The sequence below is a fragment of the Lytechinus pictus genome, chromosome 17, assembly GCF_037042905.1.
Source record: "Lytechinus pictus isolate F3 Inbred chromosome 17, Lp3.0, whole genome shotgun sequence".
NCBI lineage: Eukaryota > Metazoa > Echinodermata > Echinoidea > Temnopleuroida > Toxopneustidae > Lytechinus > Lytechinus pictus.
This window is the reverse complement of record NC_087261.1, coordinates 6004093-6016995: the sequence shown is the minus strand read 5'-3', so window position 1 is coordinate 6016995 and position 12903 is coordinate 6004093. Positions and strand designations below refer to the sequence as shown.

At 35.2% G+C, this 12903-nt stretch overlaps 1 protein-coding gene across 1 annotated transcript in view; it reads right to left on the bottom strand.

Moving 5' to 3' along the window:
• The window catches only part of LOC129280422 (rho-associated protein kinase 2-like), a 45128-nt gene extending 32769 nt beyond the window's left edge, over positions 1-12359 (bottom strand). Inside the window, exons 1-8 of the mRNA XM_064112171.1 lie at positions 12354-12359; positions 11326-11407; positions 7264-7364; positions 6325-6384; positions 3563-3640; positions 2668-2843; positions 1945-2029; positions 542-686 (exon numbers count right to left, since the gene is read on the bottom strand). Coding sequence (XP_063968241.1) covers positions 542-686; positions 1945-2029; positions 2668-2843; positions 3563-3640; positions 6325-6384; positions 7264-7364; positions 11326-11407; positions 12354-12359 — 733 coding nt within the window. The remainder of the gene's footprint in view (positions 1-541; positions 687-1944; positions 2030-2667; positions 2844-3562; positions 3641-6324; positions 6385-7263; positions 7365-11325; positions 11408-12353) is intronic.
• Between the last annotated feature and the right edge of the window lie 544 nt (positions 12360-12903).

The following is a 12903-nucleotide window of genomic DNA, read 5'->3' as shown; positions in this document are numbered from 1 at the left end:
CTAATTTGTTAACCCAAATTAGGCCACCTTCTTGGAAAGATCATATGGCCACAACCGCGCATAAAATAAGCTCAATGGATAATCTACAAAATAACGTTTTTTAAATTGAATTGTGTTATCTTATTGATATTAGTAATTTATGTATAAAATGAGAATTCTGCTCTAAATCAAGAAATAAAGGTCAAAATATGATAATTTGGGGTCCAAACTCTCTACATTGCCTTCTTGAAAATATACTATGAAAAAATAATCCTAATCCTTGGGTTTAAGCAGCCCACCATTTGTAAAATTCACCCCCAATCCATTCAGAATATGGTCTATTGTCTAAGTAAAGAAAATAGCATACAGAGCACTGAGAATGAAAGAAGATGAAAGAAGGACAAGATAATTTCTGGGCCTGTTTCATTAAACTCGTTACAATAATGAATTTGCAATAACAGTTTAAAGCTACTGAAATCACTTAATCTGACTGGCTGATAAAAAATGTGTATTTGTTATTACAAGTCTTTATGAAATGGATCCCTGGAGGGCAAGTTCTTACCAACAAGCATTTCATAGATGAATACCCCTACTGACCACCAATCACATTCTCGTCCATACTGTCCATTACCAGCTTGCGATTTGAGAACTTCAGGAGAGATGTAATCTGGTGTACCTACTGCGGTGTCTGAACGCACCATACCATCCTGGGGGGATAAACAGAGACAGAAAAATTAATGAACACTTATACTTGCTAAAATAATTTTCATTTACTTGATCAGGGGTCTATTGCAGAAAGTGTTGCATTTAAACATAACTCAAAATTCAAGCGTGAAACCCAAATATGCGTGTTTTATTGGTTGAAAATCAAATTGGGTTGGATCACAACAATGCCTGCAATAGGCCACAGATGTCCTTAAACACTCTGAAATAAATGCAGCGTTATCAACCTGGTTTGAGATGAGGAGCTGAGAGATTATTTTACCCATAATCACCTGTACCATACTCCAGGAACCATGTACATCAGGGCCCTGTCTTACAAAGAGTTACGATTGATCCCATCAATCACACCAATGGAAAGCCATCAACCCCAACATCTAAAATTCAAGTTTGTTCAAAATATTTTCTAGATATGATGTATATTCATATATCCATTGTTTTCTTTAAAATTCAGTGTGCTTCTCTTTGTTTACAAAGGACGATGGTCAAATTTCCTGTGGAAAAAAATTATGACATTGATGGATTTACATATAGTTGAGGTTGATAGGATCAATTGTAACACTTTGTCAGATGGGGCCCTGGGCCCCAGTTTCACAAACAGCCATAATTATGATGACTTCATCAGTGTGGTACACTAGACAAGAAACATCAATTTTGATTATTTACCATTTTATTTTAATATCAGGGCCCTGTTGCATAACAGCTACCATTATGGTAACTTTGCCATGTAATGGTAACTTGCGTGAAATCTTTGATTTTGACTGGCTGTTGATCAGCGTTACCATGGTAGCTACCATTGCATTGTAAAGTTACCATAATAGTAATTTTTATGCAATGGGGCCCTGAATGGTTAAGTTCACATGATTGAGGATTCTTTGTGAAACTAACCCGTTAACTAATTTTGTAATTTGGTGCAACAATCAAAGTATCTGCTCAGTATTGTAAGTCATCCACATAATGCACAACATTCAAGAATCAAAGTTGTGATAGAAAAAAAAATCTCATAAAAGGGAATATTTTCTACTCTAGTTTGGTCTGGGTCGATGAAGCAGAAGAGAAAGATTGCATATTGTTTGCTTCAGTCATCTGAGTGCGAGTCTTTTTTTTTTTCCATTGTTATACGATTTACCAACTAAGCCAAATTGTCTACTTATATCTCCTATTCATGACATGTGAAAGTGAAGATGAAAAAAGTGCTCCTGATTTTTATTTCCTTCTCATATTTCCCTTTGAAGGCCACCTTACCCTTTCCATTCTCATACATGTTCCAAAGTCTGCTAACTTGAGATGTCCTGATGAATCTAATAACATGTTATCTGGTTTCACGTCTCTGTATAAAATATACAACAAAATGCAATATCAATGTCATTTAGTTTTTTCATGCAACGTAAGTTCTACATGAACTGCACAGATAATGTCACAGAGGATTCAATGAGAAATTATTCTCTAATCTGTGTTTTAAATTTTTTTGTTTTGATGGACCTTTATACATGTATTTTAATAACAAGGATATTCAGTGTTAACCTGTTGACCATCAAATCGTCGTTTGGCAAGCAAAAAGGGCAATAAGGCTGATCGATATTGAAGAAAAATATTGGGTTTTTGTTGTTTAGCAAAAACATTTTCTATGAAGTGTTTGGTATGAATTTGCCATGGATAATGTCAATTTGCCCCTTTACTTGCCGAATAACAAAATGGTGCCATTCTCCCAGGATTTGACCTGGGATAACTTGGTTCTAGAAGGGAACAGGTATCAGTCTCATGACTCCTACTCATATAATAACGTAATTTCTCTGTGAAAGTCAAAATAAAAAACTAAAAACGAATTGACATAGTATTGCAGGGAAAAAAAGAGATAAACAGAGAGAAAAGCAGGAAGACTGAAACAATAAGAGGGACAAGGAAAGTGAATGAGAAACTATAGAGTGACAATGACGTCATATTCCTGCATATCCAATGATTCCACACCTGTGTATAAAGCCCATAGAATGGATAGCGTCTAGCGCCAGGACCACCTCGGCGGTGTAGAACCTGGCCCACTTCTCTGGGATCTCATAGTTGCTCATGAGATTCACCAAGTCACCTCCTGGCATGTAATCCATAACCATGTAAAGATACTTCTCATCCTGGAAGGCATAGTGGAGCTGGATGGAAAGACAATCATTAAATGTTGACCATGAAAACATGTTCAAATAAAGTAATACTACCATAACAAATGCACTACAAATATAATAATACTTTTAATACACTGAACAAATGCACTACAACTTGGCTTTGGTAATTAGAATTTGCTGGTAATGGGGTCTGCACCTTATGTATCAATTCCTAATATTATTGCACATTAAATTGTAAATATATGTTTTTTATTGTTTTTACACATGAAGGTGAAATAAATGAAATGAATTGAAATGGAAAAACAATTTGAAATTAGTAAATTTAATGGTGAATATATGGTGAAGAAAGTGAGGCAAGGGAGTACTCTTTAATATAATGACCATTTTTTTGTGGATAGATTCCTCTTCCTCTGTCAATTCTTCTTTATTGTTTATTAATTCTTTGTTTTCTTCTCACCCCCTTCTCCAAATTCAGTGAATTCACAATACAGCGTGCCATTTATAAGTTGCAGCAGACAGGCCAGTTTCTAACTTCGGGGTCGACATCGCGCACAGTGCTTGTGTACAGTGATGTTTCAAGAAAGTCCTGTTTTATCCACCAGTTACCATAGGAACTGTTCTTCTCAGCCAATCAAGATGAAGGAAAGTTGTCAGATGCGACAACTTGTCGGGCAAAAGTTTTGATGAAACTCTCCCCAGTATGGTCATTTTAAGCCCTACAGTATAATTGGAAAAGAGTCTCTTCTCACCTGTACAATCCATTCACTGTTAGCATGAGCCATGATGTCCCTTTCCTCCCAGTAGAATGCTGAATCAGATCTCTTGATCTGAAAGAGAAAACAAATCAGACAAAATGCTAACACTATTTGATGAATAAATCACTCCAACTCTCGTCACATATCATCCTTCTTTTTCTTTCAATTTGATTGGCAAAAATACATGTATACTTTGTTTTGTCTTGCATAAAGTGAAACAAGCACTGACTTTTAATAACAAAATAACAAAGAGCAAAAATTAGTTTTAAAAGAAAAGGAATATACAAAAAAATATTTTTATAATGATCACACCAATCTGGCATAGCATTTGGATATTGGAAATATTGATTTATGATGATTATCTAAAAGTAAATTGTGAATTTTACCTATGCCTAACTAGAGATATTTTTGAGTAATATAAAATGCACTTTTCTGCAGATATAATTTATCCTAAAAGCTCTGTTCAATATGGTCAATAAAGATTGAATATTGACCATAGTATTGCATTGATCATAATTACAATCAATTATGCAACTTAACTCTCCAATCAATTGCCTAATTGTAATCAGAATGGCTGACCATTTGTTGACCTAGAATAAGCCAACAATCACTCACTTGAAATATGTCAAACATGATATAACCAAACTTCAATCACGTCATTAATGAGATACAACACACCCCTTTATGAATAATAGAAAAACACTTGTTTCAAATACACAGGGGCAGGTATGTGTGTGTGTTAATGACTGAATTTTGGCAGCATTTAACATTGAACAAGGCTCTTCAAAGGCTTGTGATTCTTATTCAAATATGAGACAGAAAATGATCGATTATAGATGAAATGGACAGGATTATATCTGAGTTGAAAAACAGGAGTATCAAAGATCTCCAGCACTGTCAATAAAGAGATAATATTAATACTTACAATTAATTGTAGTTTTTGTACATGGCTTAAATACAGCCTTGCCATTATTAAAGCTAAATTGTTTATTGATCGTATCTTTCAAGCTACAGAGTCCTTGTTTGGTGATGATTGTGACCAATAATTTCTTGATTCAAATCAACATTATTCTACTTTACATCCAACAAGATTTAACATTTGCGTCTGAAGAGTTGTGAATGAATCCCCCCCTCTTAGATCAGGGGGGGTGTGTTACTTTTTTTTATTTCTAATAGTCTATATCAAGGTCAGGGGGGGTATTCTGAAAAGTCTCGTAAGTTTCCACTTAACTTTCCTCATAAGTTACCCAATAATGGAGCGCTAATGTACCTTCAAATTCGTATTCTGAAAACTCTATTAGCGCTCAATTAACTCCCTTTAGGCCACTCCTCTACTGAGCCGAATTAGCCAATCAAATGCGCTCTTACAACGAAACATGTTCTACTAGCGCGCAGTGTTTCTTCACTTTGCTGGCTTGCAGTGCAGCGCCCAGCTGCTGCAGGTGCACTGCACCACGATCTTAATACAAAGAATTTTTGCTGAAAAATAATGCTAAAAGTATTTGCATCGAAGATTAGAGGTTCGTTATGTTGTTGAAGTTAACTGTTCTCTTAATTGCCCCTTTTTCTCTCAATTAATGTACCTTTGAATTTTTTCTCTTTTTTCGAACACGTTCTGATTTCACATCCACCTACATGTACAGTGTATTTGAATCCATTTGTAGCTTTCTTTCTTCTTTTTTTTTTTTTTACAATATTTTACTTGCCTCTGTCTCGGGGCCCTGATCGGGGAGTTCTTCTTTAACTTAATTCCTACTTATTTTAAAAATAACATACTTTTCATTGAGACCTTTATAAGGTGTAATGCGCTATATAAAAGCTGTTCTATTATTATTATTATTATTTATATGAGAAATCTTCTCCAACAAAATGAGGATTTGAATAAAAAGATTTAAAAAATCAAACAAGCTTAATCTAAAAAAAGAGCCGAAATTTAATTAAAATTGGATGTACAATTGTTATGACATTTAAGATTTTATAGGTGGGGAAAACAATGGCATCACTCACTATTTTTTTTATTTTGTATATTATTCTATGAGAGAATATTCATTTAAATACTAAAGGGGTCTATGCTTATTATTTTATTGTCGGAAACAAGGTTTGACTCACCCCTGAGCATTGCTGCATCTACCGTGATTTGGCAATCTCATTAATGTCAAAATAATGTGCAAAAACAAAATACTTTATGATGCTAATAATAAAAGAAAATATAGAAAAATAATAATCATATTTCCCCTATAAGTACACAATTTATGTTTCCCTTTTCCCTCTTTTCTAATGTCTTTATTACCAAATATACTCCCTATTCCTTATTTTACTTGTTTCTACATGTATATACAACCTTCTTTCCCTTTATTTCATTCCCTTTATATACCTTTCTCCTTTATTCTCTTCCTTCCTCCTAATTTTGGTCGCAGTATTAAACCGATTTGATGATATTTATATGAAATGAAAGCCACATTTAGCAAGAGATGATGAGACTTAATGGACCTCTTACCACAATTATCTTTCCCCACTGGAAAGTCCGCTAATTGAGCACTATGAGACTTTTCAGAATACCATAAGTCTCGTAGCTACTCAATTACGTCTTCGCGCGGTCATAACGCGTACTATTGCAAGTGCGCGCAACGCAACCCTGCCAAATAAGGAAAGGGGCACTTAAGTGACTTCTCAGAATACCAAAATGCTACTTGAGCGCTAATTGAGCTTTCAGAATACCGCCCCAGATCAAATGTTTATTTGTGTTTATATCTTACCATCTCAAATTTACTCAAACATTTCATTGCAAAAACCTTCTGACTCGTCTTCTCACGAACCTAGAGAAAAAGAACAAAGATTAAACCCATCAAATCATTATCAACGTTCTTCAAACAAGCCTCAAAATGAAAGTTTTCGCACTTTTCATATTGTAAATTAGCAGGGATGTAGTCTAGGCTGGCCTCGAGACCAAATGTTGCCGGCCTTGAGACCAAATGTTGCCGGCCTCGAGACCAAATGTTGCCGGCCTTGAGACCAAATGTTGCCGGCCTTGGCCTCAGCCCTAGTCACATGTACAAAGTCTATGGGAGAAGGTTTTCTCCAACGGCCTTGTAACTTGGACGTACCGGGCTCAACTACATCCTCGCTAATTCGCAGGTACCGGTATTTTTTTTTCAGGGATATTACTTCTTTCACACAGGCAAAACACCTGGGGGCCGTTTCGTAAAGCTGTTCGTAAGTTAAGAGCATCTTTAAGAACGACTGGTGAACCTTCCGTACGTGCTAAACCATTGCCACTGAATATACCTTTACCACAAGACATGATCACCAGTCGTCCTTAACTTACGAACAGCTCTACGAAACACTCACTTGTATTCTCAATTTTTAGCTAGTCTGAAAGAAACTTTCATCTTGGCACGTGGTGGCCCAGTGGATTCGTTTTCTGACTTCGAAACAGAGGGTCGCAGGTTCAAATCCCAATCACGGCATAATTTCCTTCATCAAGAAATTGACCCCCTTTGTGCTAGACTTAACCCAGGTGACATATATTACCTAACAGGAATTTAATCCTTGAAATGCTTCCTTGCTGCAAAAGGCTGCGGGTCTAAAGCCAGGGTAATATCCAAGTCCTTTGGAAGCTCAAAGGGCATTATATTATAATGTGAAATGCGCTTTACAAGAAATGCATTATACATATATTTCGTTGGTATCCTCACCACTTTGACTTCACCAAAGGCACCTCTTCCTATAACCTTGATGATTTTAAAGTCTTGATATGACAGCCGATGTGATGTGATGTCCCCTGCCTTTTGCTCATCTGTATGAGACAAAAAAAATGAAACAATGCAAAAGAGTAATCTAATTTAATTGGGGAATTACATCATGAGCTTATTTATCACCGAGATATTCCCTAAAAATGGATAAGTCATTTATGGAAAACTACTACACAAACAAGCGAAGAACAGATCTTGAACATAGTATGTTGTACAGACTACGGAGGCATCACCAGATTAATCAATATTTTTCAGATACAACTTCTTGCGCAAAATCTATCTGTTTGTATTATTTTAATGTACAGTAATGATGATTTGCAGAATAAAAAAAAATAATACCAATGTTCGATAAGCAGAATTATCCAAAATAAAATCCACTTTTACATGTATAAGCTCACTACTCATTTCATAATTTCACTCCAAACTACAAATTTTCAGATCACAGATCTAGAGGCCTACTGATCTAATACACTACTGCCAATGCTTCCAGGAGGAAGGAGGACGCATGAATGTAAGAACTGAGATGTGGAGAAAACTCATTTGGCTTTCTAAAAGTCAAATTGTTTTCTCTATGATTACAGAGCTTGGGGGTATATAGAGGATCAAGGCTTTTTAATTTGGTATCACAACCAGCTGCTACATGTATGTATCACTGCTTTTAATAGTAAGAAGCAATCCCAAATTTCATACTGAAACTAAACTCTTTAAATACATTCGACATCTATTAATACTGCAGAAGGAACAATAACTTTGTTATAAAGGATGAATAAATGGGTTGTTTACACATCAATCATATTGGAATATAGCGGCAGGAATGAATTCCTTGATTTCAAAACTGCTGTGCTATTAAAAGCCAATAGTACTTAATAATAATGTAATGTATCAATTAACCCTAAAGTGCATGGGAATGTAATACATGTAGATGATGACATGATGACGGAATATAATATTCTGAATAATATACATGTACTTGTGGGAGGCGCGATAGCTCAGTCGGTAGAGCGGGGGACTCGTATTCCGGTGACCCGGGTTCGATTCCCACTTGGTGCGCTAGTGCCCTTTGGTAAGGCATTAATCCTCAGTACCAGGTCCTTCGAAGAGGACCTTAAGCCGTCGGTCCTCTGGTTGCTTGCTTACAAGCATTCATGCTTTCTTAGCAATCAGGTAAAAAATCACCACCAATACCAATATACCAATACCAATATAATACTTAAAAAAATAATATTGGGCACATTTCGATAAAATTTAACGCTAGATATAAAAGTAATATCAATGAATTTCTCTAAAAATATCAACTGAAAATGAAATGAAAAAAAACCACATTTAACTCCATTCTAGTCATGGTTTGTGTTTCAATGAGATTCAAGCAAGATATTCTTATTCTTTTTAACAGATTTATTCCTGATTTTTCATGAATGGGTGAGTCATTTACTGTAAATATAATCAAAGATGAATGGGCTTATTCCCCTGAAAATCAATATTTCATGCCAATTTTCCCAAGAGGGAAGACCTAATTGACTGACTCATGAAGCGAGCAAACATAATATGAGCTTGTCATTCTGCAAGATTAAGCAACAGTTGAAAGAGCCCAAGGATTTTCCTCTTCTATTTTCTCTCTTCCCAGATGCCTGGGAGGTGCATCAATCTGGGAATGATATTTGAAGATGAGAAAGAAATAAAAAAAATTATGAGAGATGAGATGATATCCTATCATTTGGTATCCTGATTTCACTTGGTATTTATCTCCTTTCGATTTTTTTTTAAATGTATTAATGTCTGACTACTGTTGCCTCATTTTGTACGGGAGCTACAATCAGATTCATTTTCATTTCCTGTCAAAAACATAAAACCAACAGAGGGTATCAGAATTCTAATATCAAATGAATATACATCAAATGAAAGGACATCACCTCATCTCATTGAAATAAAAAGAAATTAGAAATAAGTCATGATAATCGAAGAATCGCAATTACAGAAATGTCTAAAACATGTATTATCAATAATAATTCATAATAATTCATGCATGAACAGCATGACTGATTACAATTTGTGACGAAGGCAGCATTTTCCTCATTCACATGCTTTAATGATTCATTATATTTTATGACAGCTATGTTTATTTCCAGCATTAAAGGAATTGCCCTTTTTACAGTACAATGTACATGTAGGTCTACAAATAATTTTTTTGGACACATCTCTCATTTGTTCGAAACAAATTTGTTATTAAATTATATCATTTTATCACTTTATTTATATGTCAGCATTTGTGAAAATAAACATTTTCCTTTATAAAGACTCCCATTTCTCTTTACAATAATTAAATGCCAATCATAGATAATGTAAGATGCAAGTCAGGAAAGAAATGAATGAAATAAATATTTGTCCCGTTATAAGTACTGGTACAAATTATGTGTGTGTCTGTCATAATGTAATACTGTAAACAAGGCAGCATATTTCCTTGTCGTATTCTATTCAAAAGCTGCTAATTCCAAGAAATAATAGTTGGGACAATGTCCAGAGAACAAGTGTGTACATGTACTTGGTTTTACCCTAAATAGCCTGCAGAGAACATTAATTCGTTTGGGGTATTCTTTTTAAATGTGCTTTGCATGGAAAGGTGTTCTATTAACTTCTCAGAATATAATTTTTCATTAAGATATAAGCGACCCATTTCATAAAGAATTGCAACTATAAACTTTATCAATATTTGAAACTACCATGGTAACCTTGATTGTGATTGGCTGCTGAGTCCTGTTACCATGGTAGTTGCCATAATGGCAAAGTTACTAAAGTTTTAACTCTTAAAGGGGAAGTTCACCCTGAAGAAAAGTTTGTTGTAAAAATAGCAGAAAAAATAATTAAAAATATGGGTGAAGGTTTGAGTTTTGGATTTGTGACGTCGTAAACGAGCAGCTGCCCCATATATTATGTAATATAAAATGCATATATTTCAATCTTTTCCCCCATATTGGGAACAGGTGTGAAATGATTTGTCTATTAACTTAGTGACGGGACAGTAAAAACCTTTTTCAACTTTCTGAGAATGACATATCATTGATTTTTTTACCATACAATACATGTATGTAGTAAAGCTGCTCGCATATGACGTCACAACTTAAAAGTCATAGTCTGAAATATGTGATCGCCGGGGCTTGAACCTCGAACCTCTCCATCAATTTGTAACTTCCTCAAGTAGCTTGGATCATACCATACAATGCCAAGTCAACATTATTCTTAAACTGACCTGAAATGTAATTGTAACAGATTAAAACATGCAGGATAAATTAATCAATAAAATTTCCCTGTGTTTAATGGATTCTACAAAGTGTGTTTATAGATCAGGTGTTTTCAATCTGACTCACAAAAAAAAGTCAATACAATTATTATTGTTGTGCTTGTCCATCAAAAATATTGCACGATGGAAGAGATTCAGATTTTACAAAGAGTCAAATGTGTAAAATATGAATCTCGTCCATCGTGCAATATTTTATCATCAAAATAGTTCTTAATTCACGGGGGAGGGGCGAAAAGAGAAAGAGCCATGTTGCAGATTTGCCCAATGCATTCTGAAAAGTAGCCTCTGATTTTTTGTTTGGTATGCTTGAATGGGTTCTATTACTTCTATATATATTGATTTGTTTTTAATATGAAAAAATATATTTAGAGCTCATCTAAATTCTGTGGAAAATTATCATTCTTTTTTCATATGCGGCCAAGACCAATAAAGGTTTCGCGCAAAGGGACTTGTCACCCTAACAGACTCGTTCATATGCAGGAAGTGATTGTGAAGTACAGGTTATTGGAGAGGATGGTAAATTTAACGATTATGAGCTGAAAATTTGGGTAATCCTGACACTTACATCTCAATCAAGGTTTCGCGCAAAGGGACTTGTCACCCTAACAGACTCGTTCATATGCAGGAAGTGATTGTGAAGTACAGGTTATTGGAAAGGATGGTAAATTTAACGATTATGAGCTGAAAATTTGGGTAATCCTGACACTTACATCTTGAGAGGAAGTTCTCCACATTCTTGCTTTTCCGTAATGCTGGGATACCGCAGTCTCGTGTTAAGGCACATACAGAATCCTGTACATGGGAGAAATGAAGAAAGAAAAGGAGATTAATTTTATATGGGTAAATAATAATTAATAATGCATTTGTTTGTAAACTTTTTTGTGTCACATACAATATCGTCAATGTTTTCAAACATGGCCAACATCTTCCCTGCTGGCACATCAGGATCCGTTGATGACTTCTACTCCAAGGTGTCCCAGGAATACTGTCTCTGACTTTGTCAGGAGATACATTTCTTCCAGGAAAATGAAAGTTCATTCTGGAAGGTACATGTATTCCATATTGCTAGCATCTCAAAAAATTGCTATTACATGTATGTTCTGAATGATTCTGTCATGATTGTGTCATGTTGATGACTTCCCACGCCAACTGTATTTCCCTTTCCAACTTTGTCTGGAAGATACATGAATTATATTTCTTCAAGGAAAGTAAGAGTTCACATTCTGGAAGGTGAATGTCAGAAATTAATTCTATAATATCAGGGCTCCCTTTGACATGACAGATATCACAACAAAGAACAAGAGATCTTGCTGCATTTGATCATGTCATCACAGTTAATTAATATGTCAATATTACATCAAGGACTAATAGTCACTCTCCTACTTTGAAATTTGTGGTTTGGGATCCCCTTGCGATCTGTCATATGAATAATGAAAAATGGGACAGTGTTTATTTATCAATCCAGTTGAGAGCTAGAGAAAGAGGGGTTGTATCAGAAGCCACTGCGGTTTGGAGGAATAACCTTGTGAACTTGCACACATGCTAAACACGGCTCAATGTTTTCAGTTGAAACACCACAAAGCACAAGTACATGTACATGCACAGCGTACAAGTACATGTATGTAAAAATAAACTTTGAGTACAGCCTAGTACTTTAAAGCTTTGTGATACAAGCACTCTGATAGAATAGAATTTGGTTACAATTGATAAACAAGTGGAATGCCTCTGGCCGTCTCACCTGCATCACGCGATTCAATATAGCAGCAGTGCTGATTTTGAAAACTACTATAACTCGCACAAGATGTTCAGTGATACTTGGTTACTCTTATTTCCACGTTTTATGAACTAGACCAATACACTTATAGAGATATGATGGCAATTCAACAAATACCCCCAACGTGGCCAAAGTTCTTTGACCTTACATGACCTTTGACCTTGATCATGTGACCTGAAACTCGCACAGGATGTTCAGTGATACTTGATTACTATTATGTCCAAGTTTTATGAACTAGACCAACACACTTTCAAATTTATGGCTGTAATTCAACAAATACCCCAATTTGACCAAAGTTCATTGACCCTAAATGACCTTTGACCTTGATCATGTGACCTGAAACTTGCACAGGATGTTCAGTAATACTTGATTACTATTATGTCCAAGTTTCATGAATCAGATCCATAAACTTTCAAAGTTATGATGGTAATTCAACAAATACCCCAATTCGGCCAAAGTTCATTGACCCTAAATGACCTTTGACCTTGGTCATGTGACGTGAAACTCATGCAGG